The sequence below is a fragment of the Temnothorax americanus genome, unplaced genomic scaffold, assembly GCF_048541705.1.
Source record: "Temnothorax americanus isolate GAGA-0224 unplaced genomic scaffold, ASM4854170v1 Scaffold108, whole genome shotgun sequence".
Lineage (NCBI taxonomy): Eukaryota > Metazoa > Arthropoda > Insecta > Hymenoptera > Formicidae > Temnothorax > Temnothorax americanus.
Window position 1 is genome coordinate 300191 of NW_027509240.1, and position 17562 is coordinate 317752.

At 40.0% G+C, this 17562-nt stretch overlaps 3 protein-coding genes across 3 annotated transcripts in view; 1 reads left to right on the top strand and 2 right to left on the bottom strand.

Annotated features, from left to right (window-relative positions):
• LOC143904653 (opsin, ultraviolet-sensitive) overlaps nucleotides 1-17562 on the top strand; it is a 236224-nt gene that overhangs the window by 157726 nt on the left and 60936 nt on the right. The window lies entirely within an intron of this gene.
• LOC143904686 (uncharacterized) lies at nucleotides 10044-12565 on the bottom strand. The gene is made up of 2 exons (XM_077419531.1): nucleotides 12000-12565; nucleotides 10044-11894 (listed from the first exon to the last, which is right to left on the bottom strand). The coding sequence occupies exons 1-2, from the start codon at nucleotides 12037-12039 to the stop codon at nucleotides 10561-10563; spliced, it is 1374 nt and encodes a 457-aa protein (XP_077275657.1). The 5' UTR covers nucleotides 12040-12565; the 3' UTR covers nucleotides 10044-10560.
• Nucleotides 15611-16821, bottom strand: LOC143904694 (brefeldin A-inhibited guanine nucleotide-exchange protein 2-like). Its single transcript, XM_077419542.1, has 2 exons — nucleotides 16248-16821; nucleotides 15611-16156 (listed from the first exon to the last, which is right to left on the bottom strand). The coding sequence occupies exon 2, from the start codon at nucleotides 16154-16156 to the stop codon at nucleotides 15626-15628; it is 531 nt and encodes a 176-aa protein (XP_077275668.1). The 5' UTR covers nucleotides 16248-16821; the 3' UTR covers nucleotides 15611-15625.

A 17562-nucleotide genomic window follows, 5' to 3' on the forward strand; every position in this document is an offset into this window, starting at 1 on the left:
AGTCTATCCCTCGATGTTTCGGCCATGGCTTCATATAGTCAGCTGAGGTACTCGTACGGTTGGGTCCCTCACACTAACTTAGTTTCTCAACGATGTACCTGTCGTTTCGCAGCTCAGACTTCACTTTATAAAGCCCCAAAAACTTCGGTCGCACCTTAAGTCCGGGCCCCATCTGTGTCCGTTGAATAGCCACGACGTCTCCAACTCGATACTTAAATGGCTCCTTGCGCTTACGATCGTAAGTCTTTCGGTTCTCTTCTTGGATCTTTGAGATGTTTTCTTTGGCTTTGCATCGTAGTTCTGTCCTTTCTTGACTAAAAGTCTCGATAGTCGCTTCTTTAAGGAGTTCCCGTAATTTTAGGTCGTCCTTCAATTGCATGTTTCGTCCGATCAATAACTCAAATGGCGTCATGCCAACACTGCGACAGAATGAGGAATTAATCGTTTGTTGTACTCTATTCAGATGTTTGAACCACTCCGCTGGATTCTGCAAAGACATCTTGGTTAGTATGGCAATAATGGAGCAATTGATCCTCTCCACTTGACCATTAGCACGTGGTACACCGGTAGTTATCATTACGTGCTCTATATCTTCTGCTTCGCAATATTCACAGAAAGCACGTGAACTAAATGCTGTTCCTCGGTCCGTAATAATCCGTCGGAGATTCCCAAAAATAACCGCTTGCTTGCTTAGTCTGGTGATCACCTCGTCAGTTGTCATCGATTTGGTCGGGTATAGCCAGACAAACTTGGTGAATGCATCTATCACCACCAGGATATGGCCGTAACCCTTCTTGGTCGATGGGATTGGACCCAAGTGATCCAAATGATAAGTCTCCAGTGGTTTATCTTCCTTGGGTAGAGGTCGTAGGAAACCCTCAGCTCCGCCTTGTTTCCTTTCCGCTGACAGACAACGAATACAGTTACTGACAGTCTGTTGTACCTTCGCACGTAGATCCGGAAACCAATACTCTGCCCGTATCTGATATTCCGTGTTCTGCCATCCAAAATGACTCCGCTCATGTATTTATAGAATTACCTCCGTCTGCATGGATTTGGGTACAACTAATAAAAGATCGCCTTCATTTCGCTTGTAGAGTATTCCGTCTAGTAATACAAACTCTTGATCGCCTTGACTTCTCATAGACTTCATAATTCGCTGTATGTCAGGATCCTCCGTTTGTGCGTGTTTAACTTGCGCCGTCAGGGCGTCTTCAGCTTCTCGGAGAATAAGACACTCAATAGGGTTGCGATTGAGTGCGTTGGCATGTCGCATTAGAGTACCTGAACGATGTTCTACAGAATAGTTGAATTCTTCCAGTTCTAAAGCCCAATGCGCCACTCTTGGACATGCATTTTTCTTAGACATTGTTTGCACAAACGCCTTGCAATCCGTAATGATTCGGAAAAGTATACCTAACAGATATACTCGAAATTTGCGTAAAGCTTTGATTATCGCAAGCACTTCCAATTCAAAGCTGCTATATCTTTCTTCGGCACCTATGGTTTTCCAACTTGCGTAATACACGGGGTGTAACTGATTGTCCTCACCGTCTCTCTGCAACAAAATGGCTCTCAGACCAAATCGGGACGCATCAGTGTGAAGTTTGGTTGTGGCGCCTACCTTATACAGCTTTAGCACAGGGTTTGTTGTTAACGCCGTCTTCAATTGATTGAATGCTCTCCTTTGATTGTCTGCGAAGATAAATTTCGTCTCCATTCTTAATAACTGTGATAAAGGTCGGGCCATGAGTGCGTATTGCTGGATAAACTTGCGAAAATACCCCGTCAGCCCTAGGTAGCTTTGCACTGCTTTCGTCGAGGTAGGTTCAGGAAATCGTGCCACCGCTGACACTTTCTTCTTCGACAGTTTGACTGTTCCTGCTTCTACGATGTGCCCTAAATATTCGACTCGGGTTGTCATCAGACTACACTTACTCAAGTTTATTCTTAAGCCGTAATTGCGTGCCGTGTTGAGAACTTCTTCTAATTTCTGCAGACTATCCTGCTTTCCTTCGGCTGAGATAATCAGATCGTCTAAGTAGGTTAACACTGTACCCTTGGTTATCAATTCCTAAAACACCGCTTTAATATGCCACTGAAACACCGCTGGAGAATTGCTCAATCCGAAAGGCACCATCAGGAACTCAAACTGTCCGTCCGGTGTGACGAAGGATGTATAATGAATGCTCGGCTCGTCTATCGGCACGTGAAAGAAGCCATCCTTCAAATCTAGAGTGCAGAATACTTTAGCTCTTGCCAGTCTGTCCAGCTGATCTTCCACCAATGGTAATGGATACCTATCTCGTACTATCTTCCGATTCAAACGCCGGTAATCGACACATAACCTTGGCTCTCCATTCTTCTTTTTTACTAGCACAATGGGACTAGTGTATTCCGAACGACTGGGACGGACTATCCCCTTGCTGATCCATTTATCAACAATTTCATTCACCATGCTTCGTTGTTCCGCTGATAACCTTCGCGGGTTCTGATGAACGGGCACCTCGTCTTTAAGTATCAGGTGCATTTTGACGCTACTATCTTTTGTCTTCTCGGGACAATAATTTTGCACCATCTCCCGCACGCGTTCCTTTACCTGGACATCTTTTATGTGGTTGAGGTTAATCTCGTCTTTCGCTCTTTCATCTTCTTCGTCTTGAATGTTGACACATAAAACTTCTGACCACGCCGTTTCTTCTTTCGTCACGTCTGTGGAGGTCTGCGATTCTTCGTTGTCGAATTCCGTCAACGTTGCCTTCTGTTTTCGTATATGGATTTCTGCAAAATCGGATAATTCGCCACCTAAGAGAAAATCGTGCGTCGTGAAGTAATCAGGCACTACATCGATGTCCAACGTAAGGGTGAGACCGTCTATTGTCACGTCCGCCGTAAATTTTCCTAATGTACTGCAATCCGTGATACCCATGCCGTCGAATTTCATTGTTACGGGCCGGATCTGTGGAGCACCGATTAGCACATAAAAGCTCGATCGCATTAAGTGCAAATCACTACCGGAATCGATTACTGCCGTTATGTCTTTATTTAAAATCTTCACATCCTTGTATATTTTCTTGTCGCCGTGTGACTATGTCGACCCTCTTCGGTGTAGCATCTTTGTTTGGTGCGTCCGATTCTTTCAAACATTTCGCTGCAATGTGGCCAAATTCACCGCAAGAATAGCACTTCGATCCCTTTGCCTTGTGCGGGCACTCCTTGCCCAAATGCTTCGTATCGCCACAATTATAACACTTTTAGGGTTAGAAGTCGCCGTCACTCGATTGCCACTGCTTGCCATCTTGTCCTTACCCGCCGTCTGCGATCGATGCTTCGCCTTATTTCTACTGGTCCGCTGCGTCTCATATTGTACGAACCTCTGCCGTAATTCTTTAATTGTCGTCGCGTTGTATAGAATAGCCTTATTGGATTCTTTGTCTTTCACGCCATCGATTATGTATTGTATCTTGGCTTTTATCTCCATCTCCGCATGACTCGCTAACTCTAACACGCGATAGATGTACTCTTGAAATGTTTCGTCAGTTTTCTTCGTCATTGCACTCAGTTCTTTGTGTATTTGTCTGCTATTTAATGTTTTGTCGAATTCCTCGACAAGCGCTTTCTTGAGATCACGATACGACTGCGCATGACACTCGAAATTAGCGAAAAGTTTCGCGGACCCGCGCAATAACCTCTTCACATATATAACCATTTGCGCATTCGTCGAAGAACATAACTCGGCCGTCTCTTCAAGTAGTGCGAACCATCTTTGTACGCTTTGTGTGCCATCTCCACTAAAAGTCTCTAGCGCATCTTCAACATCCTTAAATGTCAGCACTGTTCTCGAACTACGCGTTTCCCCGCGCGTGATACGGCCATCGTCAACAACAATGTCTTCATTGGCTCGTGCCATTTCTAGTTCGCGAATCAGAGTCGAATAGACCTCGAAATTTTAAATAAATAAGGACAACAATAAATAAAAATAATTCAGAGAAGAATGCGATGGGAGTAATATTAAATGATTATCAGCGTGGATGTGGGAGTGAATGATATGGGTGTGCGTGACGACGCGGACGGCGGATAATGCGGCTTATAATTAAGTACAGAATAAGTTTATTTATTTATTTAAAATTTTGAGGTCTAACAGCGCCAATTTTTTTTACAAGAAAAATTTATGTATTTTAATAAAATATTCTTATTTTGTACTGTTACTTCTGTAATTCTTTGTGACCATTAAAAAATACACATGTAAACTTTGTATTTAAATATCTTGTATTCCTTTTTGTTAAATTTAAATAAAATTTTTTAATCTTGTAAAATTGTTATCATACATTCTTTTCTAATTGACACAATGTAAAGATTTTTTAAAGTAGTGCAACAATTATTTTTTGAGGCAATATACATGTTCTCTCTGTAATTGGCGCTCTAATTTAAAGAGATATCATTTCTTTTTTGTAATTGTAATAGATCACTTAAAACGAGACTTTTCTTCTTGATAAGGTAATATAATTTTGTGACGTGTATCACTTGGGTTATAATTTTTCGGAAATAAAGATATAATACTACCACTTTCTTTTTTTTTAGGTAACAACATATACACTACTATACGTGTACTTGGCGCCTTTTTTTACCTTTTTTTAAAAAAGGTAATTTTGTGCGGATATCACGCTTTTTTGTAGTATATTACGCATTTTATAAACAGTATGTACAGGATAAAGCTATTTGGAGGTATAATACTACCACTTTGTTTTTTTCGAGGTAACAACACAACAGAGTAACAACATAATACATATACACTACTATGCGTGTACTAGGCGCTCTTTTTTACCTTTTTTTTAAAAAGGTAATTTTGTACGGATATCACGCTTTTTTGTAGTGTTACGCATCTTAATCTTATAAACAATATATCTTATAATCTTATAAACAGTATATAATACAAGGTATGAAGCTAAAAGTGTTATGGACTATTATTTCTAAAGAAAACAACAGTTTAATATTTTGCTTAGTTTTTTTAAAATAATAATCTGTAACCCTTTTAGTTGTACACCTTGTATATATTTTTCAATTTCAACATAAAACATAATCGCAATAAAGCATGATTAATGTTAATATGTCGTTAACTGTAAAATTCTTTATTTATTTTCATTTGCGTGTCTTACTGAATGTTGTTCGCAACTGTATATGTACCGATATCTTCAGGTATCGATATTTTTGATAATTATTTTTACGTCAGACATAATTTTAATTCATCCAATTTTTACTATGTCTAGACATAATTTTCGTCCAATTTTTATTATATGTCAGCGATTTTTATTATGTCATGACATAATTTTAATTCTGCCGTTAGGGAAATTTTAAGTCAATTCTTATGAATCAAGCTTGAATTCAATGTCTAGGTGTTTCAGGTTGCCGATGACGAGGTCCACATAGTGCGCTTCGTAGTTTTCGGTGTCTACGTGTATTAATACCTCGAATTCGATATCTACGTGTCCTACATTGGGTGCGTTCAGCCGATACTTCGCTAGCCTAGCAATTGTGAGCAGTCGCTCATTTTTGCTCGTTTCCTCTCCTTTTAATCCTTAGGTCAAAAGAGAGAAAACGAGCAAAAACGAGCAACTGCTCACGATTGCTAGGCTAGCGAAGTATCGGCTGAACGCACCCATTCAAATTTAAAGTTATTAATACACCTAGACACCAAAAACTATGAAGCGCACTATGTGGACCTCGTCATCGGCAACCTGAAACACGTAGACATCGAATTCGAGGTATTATTACACCTAGACACCGAAAACTAAGGAGCGCGCTATCTGGACCTCGTCATCAGCAACCTGGGACACCTAGACATCAATTTCAAGGTATTAATACACGTAGACACCGAAAACTACGGAGCGCACTATGAGGACCTCGTCATCGGCAACCTGGGACACGTAGACATCGAATTCAACGTATTATTACACCTGGACACCAAAAATTATAAAGCGCACTATCTGGACCTCGTCATCGGCAACCTGGGATACCTAGACATCGAATTCAAGCTTGATTCATAAGAATCGACTTAAAAATTCCCTAGCGGCACTTTCTGCCAAGCGTAGAGAACCTTCTTTTCCGTTGACTCAAAAAAATATATATTATTACCTAATTTACCTAAATAGAAATCTTCTTCCTGACCGATAAGTCTATCGACCTAATTTCGAAATACGCGCGCGATATCGAAACTGGCGATACCTGCGCCGCCAGTGTCGAAAAAGTGAAAGTGACGTTTCTGATTATGACGTCATCATATAAGACGTCGGCGTTAGAAGTATCGCGTCGCGTAAAAGAGTCACGGTCGGTCTCGCTCCGCGTGTACTTGGCGCGAGACACTACCGTGTCTCTTGATACGTATCTTAAAAATAAATTTTCACATTTGGACTTTGCGTCGCAATATCTCCGCTCGTAGGGCAAGTAGCGGAATATTATGAGAGAAACCCCCCCCCCCCTAATTGCACCCCAAGCTATCGATCAAGCCTACTTAGAACTTGATCCGTTCACTCGTTATCGAGATCTCAACATCTCGGGTACTCGCAACCCGTCGCGTCGCGTAAAAGAGTCACGGTCGGTTTCGCTCCGCGTGTACTTGGCGCGAGACACTACCGTGTCTCTTTTGATTTAAGTTCAGCGCGTTTATGTTGGCGAGTGTACAGACACATAATTCCTTATGTCATATTCTATGTGACTGTACAGTAAAACGAGTCTAGCGCGACTCGGGTAACTTCGGCAGCTTTTGTGCCCCGAAGCGACTTCGAGTATCAACCATGCGAGGCAGCTCTTCCTCTCTCTAGTCTCAAGTCTCTTGTCGAGAGGAGAGCACGCGCCGTACAGTCTTATTATATTGTAATAAAGAGAACACGTTTATAACATACTCGAAACGACTCAATTCCTCAGCCCGTTCACACAATCCTGCATCAACAGAAATAAATGGTTTCATATCATTTTCAAGCCGTTTCGAGATTTTAAGAATTTGTAGACAGCCGAGTTTATACGTGTTCTTGCCGTGAATCCATAATGTTAACATTTTTTTAACAACACTTAACAGTATTAGGTGCATGTAATTTAAAGTTACATTAGATACCAATCCCAGTCCAGGGGCCGTATTCTGTTATGCTAAAATCCGCTTACCGACAATTGTCGGTGTCGTTGCGCAGTTTTTACACGATATGAAAAACCTGCGCAACGACACTTATTGAACCGACAGTTGTCGGTAGGCAGGAACGGAATACGGGCTCTGGTATAGAATCGAGAATCGTTCTCTTTTCGTGGTACTTCTTATCACGATAATCTAAAAAATCTCGATTCGTTCGTCTTTCGGCATTTAATTTGGGAAAACATCTGCGATTTTTTTTTGTTTTCCTTTTTGTTATACATTTTGTGCAACTATTAAATCCGGAAAACCCTTTTACGCATAAAATAAACGATTTTGCAGGAGCATCGCAAACGATAAATTGAATCGAAAATTTGTACAGTTTTTCTCCAATAATAATGCCATTTTTGCATAACTCAATAGCTTCTTGAACAAATTGGTCTAAATAAATGTTAGCATCTTGAGGTTTTTGGTGTCCGTAATATACTCCAATCATGAAAACTTCTTTATAGGGTATAATATTTCCCAAAATAGGCCAATGCCGCTGCCGTAGAAAAATTAAATAAGGGGACTCCATCAATATTTATAGCAATAGCTATTTCGTCAATAGTGAAATTTTCAATTTTATTACAAGGGTCCCGAATACTTGAAGCAAGCCCGAAATAGTGGTACTCTCCAGGAAAAACTTCTCGAATATTGGTTTGTTTTGCAGTCTGCAATAAAGTACGAGGGTCACATGGTAATACTGTGGATAAGCTTGGGACTGATTTTAATATAGTAAGCAATTTTTTCATGCGATTCTCCCATTCTCCAAGTTTTGCCTTAATATAATCCATATTTTGAGAACTGTCCACCAATGCTTCATCTATCACAGGGACTTCAACAATGGAAGTTACGTTTCGATCAATATCAATATTGTCGTCGCTGCTTGGATAAGTGTCTATTGAAAAGAAATTATTTCTAGCTTGCGTAGAAGTATAGTCTTCATCCGACAAAGTTTTAGTATCAGGCGAATTATTTGCATTTATTTCAATGCTTTCTGGTAATGAGTTAAAAGTTAAATTTTGCGTAAGAAACAAATCACTTGGTGTATTTGCAAGTTCAATCGATGAATTAGTTGATTCAATCGATGAATTAGTAGGTTCAATGGATGCATTACTAACAATAAGTTCGGTGGATTTATCAATCGGTTCAGATTTATGTTCCCACTGTCGAACAATTTGAACGACACGCCGACGTCTTTGTCGGTCACAAATTTCAAAATTACTTTTTCGCGTTTACGTGATTCCATCTATAAAAATTTTTTTTTTGTAAATGTAACAATTTAAGCCAAATTACACTTGAAAGGGGGGGCGACTTTTCCAACCTTCTTAAAAAAGTAGCTCCTCGAAATGATTAAACACATATTTTGCGATTTTTCCAAATGTTTCCAAAATATAGAAGTAAAGCGAGACTTTATGGAAACTCTGTATACACACAACGACTTCAAAATAATTTTTAAAAAATATGCGTAACAAATTTTATGTAAATTTTATGTTAACAATGTTAATATCAAACAGCATGCATACGTTTGGCGACGTTCGGAAAACGTTTTAAGTCCTATCATCTCAAAAACTCATCAAAATATTTTCTAACCATCTTTTCGATGTGCATAATGCTTAATATGCGACACGTTCCAAAAATTAAAATTGTTATAACTTAAAAAGATGAATGGCAAGTTTAGAATTCAGAAGTTTATCATACATATATATCTTCAAGATATCTTTCGGATACACATGCTGTATAAGAAAAAGATTATTTCTATTAAAATTACAAGATTTTAACTTACTTTTACAAAAAGAAATAGATTTGTTAACATAAAGGGTGTCTTGTAATTGGTGAAAAACCTATTAATGGCAGATTCTCGAAATCATTTGAAGACGATTTTTCTTCAACGAAAATGTTGAGCGACGTCATCATTTTTTATGAGTTTCCAATCTTTGTCATCAAATGTTTGTAATTAAGCTTTAAATTATATAGTAAATTATATCTGAAATTAATTAAAGAATGTAGTTTTGAGAATATTTTGACTCCAAAAAGTTAATTTTGCGAAAAACATCTTTCTTTATTCGCTTATAAATCTGAAATTAATATCTTGACATTTTTCTTTGCAGAGAAAAAATTGTCTCCAAATGATGTCAGGAATCTATCATTAATAGGTTTTTCACAAATTACATTGATATATTAATAGTATATAATACATCATTTGACATTCTATGTTAAATAAAATACAAAAATATACAAACATAATTTAAAAAATATCGATTTTTGAAATAATCTATAAACTTTGTTATATTCGAGTAAAATAAATCTTAAATATATTTTTAATAATTTTTCTTCTTGACATATATATACATAACTTTATAAAAAAATTAATATTTTGTTAATATTAATATTTAACATAGAATATTTCATTATTTCATATTTGACATATAATATTTTATATATACATGGAGAAAATTTTATAGTAAAAATTACTATAATATATGTAATTGCAAAGAACAACAAGATCATTTTTAAAGTAGTATGTAAAGCTAAAAAATTATATAAATTAACGTAATTTTTACAGTTTTATAAAGCACTTTATTTTAAAAATAGTTCTTATAGTTCTCAATTACTGTACACTATAATAATTTTTATTATAAAATTTTCTCCATGTAATAACATATATATTAACAAAAATCGATTCTTTAAGTAGTTTAAAATTTTTGCAATTTTCATTAATCTTTTGTACATACGGTGTGCGTATTTAAAGAACATTTAGAAAATCTTTCAAAGATTTCATGTTGCTACATATGTATATCTTCGGAATATTTTTTGACCATCTTTTGAATATGCATGCTGTGTAAAAATTCTTATAAAAATAAAAAATATATAAACATATATATATATATATGTATGTGTTTATTGTATTTCCCCTCAGGGTTTACAAGGCGTTTTTAAACGAGGAACGTACCCAAACCTCTTACAAACGTTCCCCTTTATTCATTTCCTGGCCTTTTGCGACCTCACAATAACTCTTTTTCCCTTCCCTTATCCCTCTCCTCTTCCTTCCCGACTTCGTTCGTCTCCCTCCACCTCTTCCTGTCTCATCTCTTCCTTCCTGTCTGTCTCCTGCCCTGTGGTCTGTTGGTCCTCTTCCCCGCTCCTGTGGAATTTCTCCTCCGTCTCTCTCGTGCTCTCCTCCACCTCCTACCTCCTCTCACTCCTCCTCTCCTCCTCTCCTCCACTCTCTCTCCTATTCTAATTTCCCCTCCCTCTCTCTCTCTCTCTTATCCTCGCCTCCACCTATCTGTCCTCCGCTATCTTTACCCTTCGCCTCTTTCTTGCTTTTCTTCTATCCTCTAGCACCCTCCCCTTCTCCTCCTCCTCCCGTTCCTAGCCCTCAACGTTACCCCTCCCCTTTATACCTCCTCCCATTTTCCCTCCTCCTCCTCCTCCTTCCATTCTATCTCCCTTCCATCCACCCACCGTCTCCTGTTTTCCACCCTCGCTCTTCTTCCCTTGTCCCTCTCTTCCTTCGCCTTCTCCAACATCCTCCACCTTGTCCTCCTCTCTTCCATCGACAGGTCCTCGTCCACCCCAATCCCCCACCTCTGCCTAACCTCTCCAAATCTTCCCAGCAACTCTGCCCTCTCCCTCTCATTCTCCATCTCCACTATCAAAACCTCTCTCCCTCCTTTCCCTTTCCTTTCCCAGACCCTTCTAATCTTTGGCTCTTTCCCCAGTACCTTCTCTGCTATCCGTACCATCATGCCCCTCCTTTCTTCCGCGTCCCTTCCATCCAACCCTCTCCATACTACATTCTTCTTTCCTCTCTCCTTTTGCTCTCTCTCTTCCTCCAGCCTCTTTACTCTCTCCTTTAGTCTCCTCGCCTTCTCTTCCTCTTCCTTTCTCCTTCTCTCCATCTCCTCCCTCGGCCTTTCTCCTTTCTCCCTACCTTTCCTCTTCTCCAGATCCTCGCTTCTCCGCTTCTCCAATCTCCAGCCTTCCCCCTGACCAAGCATCCTCTCCCTCTCCTTCCTTTCCTCTTTTTCCTCTCTTTCTTTCCTTTCCCTTTTTCTCCTCACTTCCTCCTCCCTGTCTTCTGCCGCCCTCCGCGCTCTATTCCTCTCTTCTGTTCCCTCCTCCTCCCTACTCTTCTCCTCCGGTCCTCCCTTGCCCTCCTTGGCCGCCCTTTCTTCTCTGTAGCCTCTGTCTTCCTTCTCCCTGCTTGCTCTCCCTTCTGTTTCCTTTTTATTCTCATCCTTCCTTCTCCCCTCTTTTTTCTCCCCCTGTGTATGTCCTCTTGCCGCGTACCTGTTCTCCTCCTCCTTTCTCCTATCTTCCTCGCTGGCCACATCCTCCCACCAGTCTCTTCCCCACCCCTTCTCACTCCAACCTCCCTCGCTGCCTTCCGTTCCATCCTCCTCCGTCATCTCCTTTCTTGCCACTCCCCTGTTACTCCTCTTCATCCTCGCTGGTTCCTTTTCCCTCCCTCTCCACCCGTTGCTCTCATCTGTCTCTCTTTCCTCCTCCTCATCCTGCTCCTCGCTTTCCTCGCACCGCCAGCGCCCCTCCTCCAGCCTCTCCAACCTCACTCTAATCTCCTTTAATTTCTTCCTAATGCCTTTTCCTTCCCGTCTTATTTCTTCCCTGATTTCCTGGCCTATCTTCCTAACTTCTTTCCTGATCTCCTCCACCCACTCTGTCTCCTCCGACCTTTGCCCCATCCCTGCCATCGTCTCTTTTCCTATCCCTGTATAAACAAGCCGTATGTATGTTATTTATTGCACCTCTCTTCTCCCTCTATCCTCGTCCGTCTCCGCCTCTTCCTTGTCTCTCTTGTTCCTCCTCTACTTACAGTCCTCCGTCCGCTCCTCCACGGTTTTTCTCCTTCGCATCTCCCTTACACCTTTTCTTTTCACCTTCTGTATACTTTCCTTCTTTACACTTCACCTCTGTCAGTGCGTCCAACTTTTCTCGGTTCCCTACCTCTCCTCTCAGTCGTGCCATCCCTTTTCAGCTGCTATCCAGCGCCGCCGTCTCACTTTCTTCCTTTTGCTGCGCCCTCTATCCTCTCCGCTTTCTTTACACAACCTCTCTCCCATTGCTGTCCCGCGCTGCCGTATGTACTATCCTCCTCCTCCGCGCTCATCACCCTCGGCGCGCCTGCGCGAGCGCCGCGCTGCTCTCGCATCAGTTCTGCTGCCCCCGCTCGTCTCCCCCCTCTCGCTCTATCAGTCTCTTTCCTAACCTCCATATTACTCCGCCTTTTTCATCCTCCGTTTCTCTCCTCCTGCTTCGATTTTCCCGTCTCCTTCACTTCCTCATCTTCCTCTCTGCCCTCTCCATCCAATCCACCTCCTCCGTCCTCTCTCTCTCCTTTTTCTCTTCTCTCGCACCACGTTCTCCGCTCCTCTCTCCTTGGGCCGTCCACCACGTCCAAGTCCGTTACCCGCTTCCCCATGTATATATATATGTATTATATATATATATATATATATATATATATATATATATATATATATATATATGTATATATATAAATATATACACACATGTGTAAAAGCAAAATAATATATATACGCATATTAGAAAACAATTGCATGTACAAAAATTATAATACAAAGAAAAATATTCCAATAAATTAAATTTGTTCCAAATATATCTCATAAATTTTTATATTATATATATATATATATATATATATATATATATACACACATGTGTAAAAGCAAAATAATATATATACGCATATTAGAAAACAATTGCATGTACAAAAATTATAATACAAAGAAAAATATTTCAATAAATTAAATTTGTTCCAAATATATCATAAGTTTTTATATTCACAAGTATATCACAAATTCATAACACGCATTATAATTCAAATTATATATTAAATCCTAGCAAGCGTATTATATTTTGATCAAAAATATTTAATTTAAAAAAATATTTGGATTTCTTACTATGTTAGGTAAATTTGAATTTTCTTCGATATCATTTTTTAATACTTTTGAAAAAAAAATAATTTCCTCTTTTGAATAAGTGATAATAAGAATTTCTATTTGTAACAAGTAAATTTTAAGGCTATTGTCAAGATTATAATTTTTGTGAACCCTCCATTAGGCACAATCTACAAATAAGTAATTATTTTAATCTACATTACTAATACTTCCATTTTTTATTTATTGTAATATTTATTAATTTGTTTTTTACTGTTTTTACTTACTTTTATGTCAAGTCTAGCTAATAGCGTTGAAGAAAATTTATAATAATAAAATAAATTTATAATAATAAAAAAATATTGCTAACGAAAGGTTAAGAAAAACTATTATTTAAAAAAATTACTTAAAAGAATGATATTAAACTGAGTAATCACTTTTCTTGGCAATAGAGTAATTTTTTTCTGTGAATATTGTAAAAATAAAAAATAGATTTTAGTTTTTTTTTATCAAGAGACACGGTAGTGTCTCGCGCCAAGTACACGCGGAGCGAGACCGACCGTGACTCTTTTACGCGACGCGACGGGTTGCGAGTACCCGAGATGTTGAGATCTCGATAACGAGTGAACGGATCAAGTTCTAAGTAGGCTTGATCGATAGCTTGGGGTCCAATTAGGGGGGGGTTTCTCTCATAATATTCCGCTACGTGCCCTACGAGCGGAGATATTGCGACGCAAAGTCCAAATGTGAAAATTTTTTATTAAGATACTTCTACTTCTAACGCCGACGTCTGATATGATGACGTCATAATCAGAAACGTCACTTTCACTTTTTCGACGCTGGCGGCGCAGGTATCGCCAGTTTCGATATCGCGCGCGTATTTCGAAATTAGGTCGATAGACTTATCGGTCAGAAGGAAGATTTCTATTTAGGTAAATTAGGTATATATATAAATAATATATATTGAGTTAACGGAAAAGAAGATTCTCTACGCTTGGCAGAAAATGCCGCTAGGGAATTTTTAAGTCGATTCTTATGAATTAAGCTTGAATTCGATGTCTAGGTATCCCAGGTTGCCGATGACGAGGTCCAGATAGTCCGCTTCATAGTTTTCGGTGTCCAGGTGTAATAACACGTTGAATTCGATGTCTACGTGTCCCAGGTTGCCGATGACGAGGTCCTCATAGTGCGCTCCGTAGTTTTCGGTGTCTACGTGTATTAATACCTTGAATTCGATGTCCACGTGTCCCAGGTTGCCGATGACGGGACCCAGATAGTGCGTTTCATAGTTTTCGGTGTCCAGGTATAATCGTACGTTGAATTCGATGTCTAGGTGTCCCAGGTTGCCGATGACGAGGTCCACATAGTGCGCTTCGTAGTTTTCGGTGTCCAGGTGTAATAATACGTTGAATGCGATGTCTAAGTGTTCCAGGTTGCCGATGACAAAGTCCACATAGTGCGCTTCATAGTTTTCGGTGTCCAGGTGTAAGAATACGTTGAATTCAATGTCTACGTGTCTCAGGTTGCCGATGACGAGGTCCACATAGTGCGCTTTGTAGTTTTCGGTGTCCAGGTGTAATAATACGTTGAATGCGATGTCTAAGTGTTCCAGGTTGCCGATGACGATGTCTAGAAAGTGAGCTCCGTAGTTTTCGGTGTCTACGTGTATTAATACCTTGAATTCGATGTTTAGGTGTCCCAGGTTGCTGATGACGAGGTCCAGATAGCGCGCTCGGTAGTTTTCGGTGTCCAGGTGTAATCGTACGTTGAATTCGATGTCTACGTGTCTCAAGTTGCCGATGACGAGGTCCACATAGTGCGCTTCGTAGTTTTCGGTGTCCAGGTGTAATAATACGTTGAATGCGATGTCTACGTGTCTCAAGTTGCCGATGACGAAGTCCACATAATGCGCTTCATAGTTTTCGGTGTCCAGGTGTAAGAATACGTTGATATCAATGTCTACGTGTCTCAGGTTGCCGATGACGAGGTCCACATAGTGCGCTTCGTAGTTTTCGGTGTCCAGGTGTAATAATACGTTGAATGCGATGTCTAAGTGTTCCAGGTTGCCGATGACGATGTCTAGATAGTGAGCTCCGTAGTTTTCGGTGTCTACGTGTATTAATACCTTGAATTCGATGTTTAGGTGTCCCAGGTTGCTGATGACGAGGTCCAGATAGCGCGCTCGGTAGTTTTCGGTGTCCAGGTGTAATCGTACGTTGAATTCGATGTCTACGTGTCTCAGGTTGCCGATGACGAAGTCCACATAGTGCGCTTCATAATTTTCGGTGTCCAGGTGTAAGAATACGTTGAATATAATGTCTACGTGTCTCAGGTAACTACGAAGCGTACTATGTGGACTTCGTCATCGGCAACTTGGAACACGTGGCCATCGAATTCAAGGTATTAATACACCTGTACACCGAAAACTACAGAGCGCACTATGTGGACCTCGTCATTAGCAACCTGGGACACCTAGACATTGAATTCAAGGTATTAATACACGTAGACACCGAAAACTACGGAGCTCACTATCTAGACATCGTCATCGGCAACCTGGAACACTTAGACATTTAATGGCGATAACAAACATCTCGTTAGAGCGCAATATTGGACCGGCATTCTGCAAGATTCCCAGAAGTAACTGAAGCGACAAGAGCTTGGAACGGAGCTCGTGCGATATTGGATCGGGAGTGCCGTCCGGCAGCAGTTTCATAGAGAGCTTGCAGAGAGCGCGAAACACCAGGACTGCATCATTTTGCAGCACATGGGTGAATTTTGCAGTTACCATGTTGTCATTCTCAGCGGCTGCCTCGTCACCGTTGTTCTCCGGACTACCGTTCTCCAAACTGACTTCCTCTTCCAATGGCACCACGGATTTTACTACATCATCAAGAATACTCTTGACAATTGTTTGAGAATCAATGTTATCATTACTAGGAGCATTCTCTGGACTAACCTTGGCTTCAGTTTCGCCGTTTGCTATAACAGAACCCTCCTGCTGATGTTCCCCATCAAGCCTCACGATCTCTTCCTCCGCCTGAGTCTCCATTCGCGCGAAGATCACGTTGATCATCTGCGTGAGAGTCGCACGAGCTGTTGTTTGATTCACCAGGTTGCGCGACGCCAAGTAAACGTTGTAAACAATACAAATTGTTTAACAGTACCGTACTCTCGTGTACCTCCACACCTCCGCTGGCTTGTCATTACAGTCAGCAGAGCTTTAATAATCTGCAGCTGCACACCCTCATCGGTCTGTGGACCGGTGAAGCAACCGCAGATTGTCTCGACAATGCGCACAATCAGCAGCTTGTTAGGCTCCGTTGAATCAGGCACATTGCCAGTGAGATGGCTATATGCGATTAACTTCTGCAGGCAGTCCAGTGCTGTGTCACCACAATCCGTAGTGACTAGCTCTGACATGCTGATTCAATTAGCAAGAAGTACTTCTCAGCGGTAATGACATTTGAGTCGCTCAATTGGGCTGTGGCAGGGCGTTTGAGATAACCTCTTTACCCTGCACAGCTGGTACATCTTTGATCTCGTTACGGAGGTCCTCTGCAAGACAGAATATTAGTCACAAACTTAATTAGCAACTATCGCTTATAATTACAGGCTTATTAGTCTGTATATTTATTTATTTCACTATAAAATAATTTTTAAAACGTTTATATTAATTCTGATTGCAGACGGACCTTCGGGAACACTAGCGCCTTCTTCTTTTAACATGAATAACTAAAAATCTATATTTCGGCTAATTACACTGAGTTTATAAATATTTAATTAAAATTATCTGGGTGACTCACAAACCTTTTTAATCACACTTCATAACTCTTCATACAAAATACAAACGATTCCGTAATACAAACGATTTTATATGGTAGATTCTTTCCGGATATTCATTTCCGGTCAAATACATACGAATTAAAGCGCATATTTTTCCCGCATTGAATATGCATTTAATGCACATTATGGCAGCGCATATTTGTCGCGCATTAAATACGCATTTAATGCACATTATGGCAGCGCATATCAAAAAGCACCTACGCTCATTGATCGAGTAGGCTCAATCGGACTATCAGTAAACTCTGTACTATAATGGAATGCTCACTGCAATGTTTAGAGGCTGGGACGAAGAAAAAAAGGGTAGGTTGGTCAGTGTCCGTTTCTTTCTCTGTTTAGATAGAGAAAGCTTCTAAACATTGCAGTGAGCATTCCATTATAGTACCGAGTTCACTGTGGACAACCAAAACTCCACTAACTTGCTTACCCTATAGGAGATCAGAGGGTTTAGACGTGCATCTATACGTTGATGCTTTAACCAGAAATAAAAACAAAGATAGTAGAATCATTTATGTATTTAAAATTCAATTTGTATAAAATTAATTCATATAAAAAACTGAAAAACTGAAATGAAATTTTCATACTAAAAAAATTTTGTGCTAACCAAGAGCTGTACATAATTGTTAATGATAATAAAAT

Excerpts from the sequence above, each read along its gene's own strand:
- LOC143904694 (XM_077419542.1), bottom strand. The coding sequence starts at position 16,156 with ATGATCAACGTGATCTTCGCGCGAATGGAGACTCAGGCGGAGGAAGAG.
- LOC143904686 (XM_077419531.1), bottom strand. The coding sequence starts at position 12,039 with ATGCGAAGGAGAAAAACCGTGGAGGAGCGGACGGAGGACT. Across the intron at positions 11,895-11,999 it reads GGAGGAGCGGACGGAGGACT|GGATAGGAAAAGAGACGATG; the intron begins GTAAGTAGAGGA and ends TTGTTTATACAG.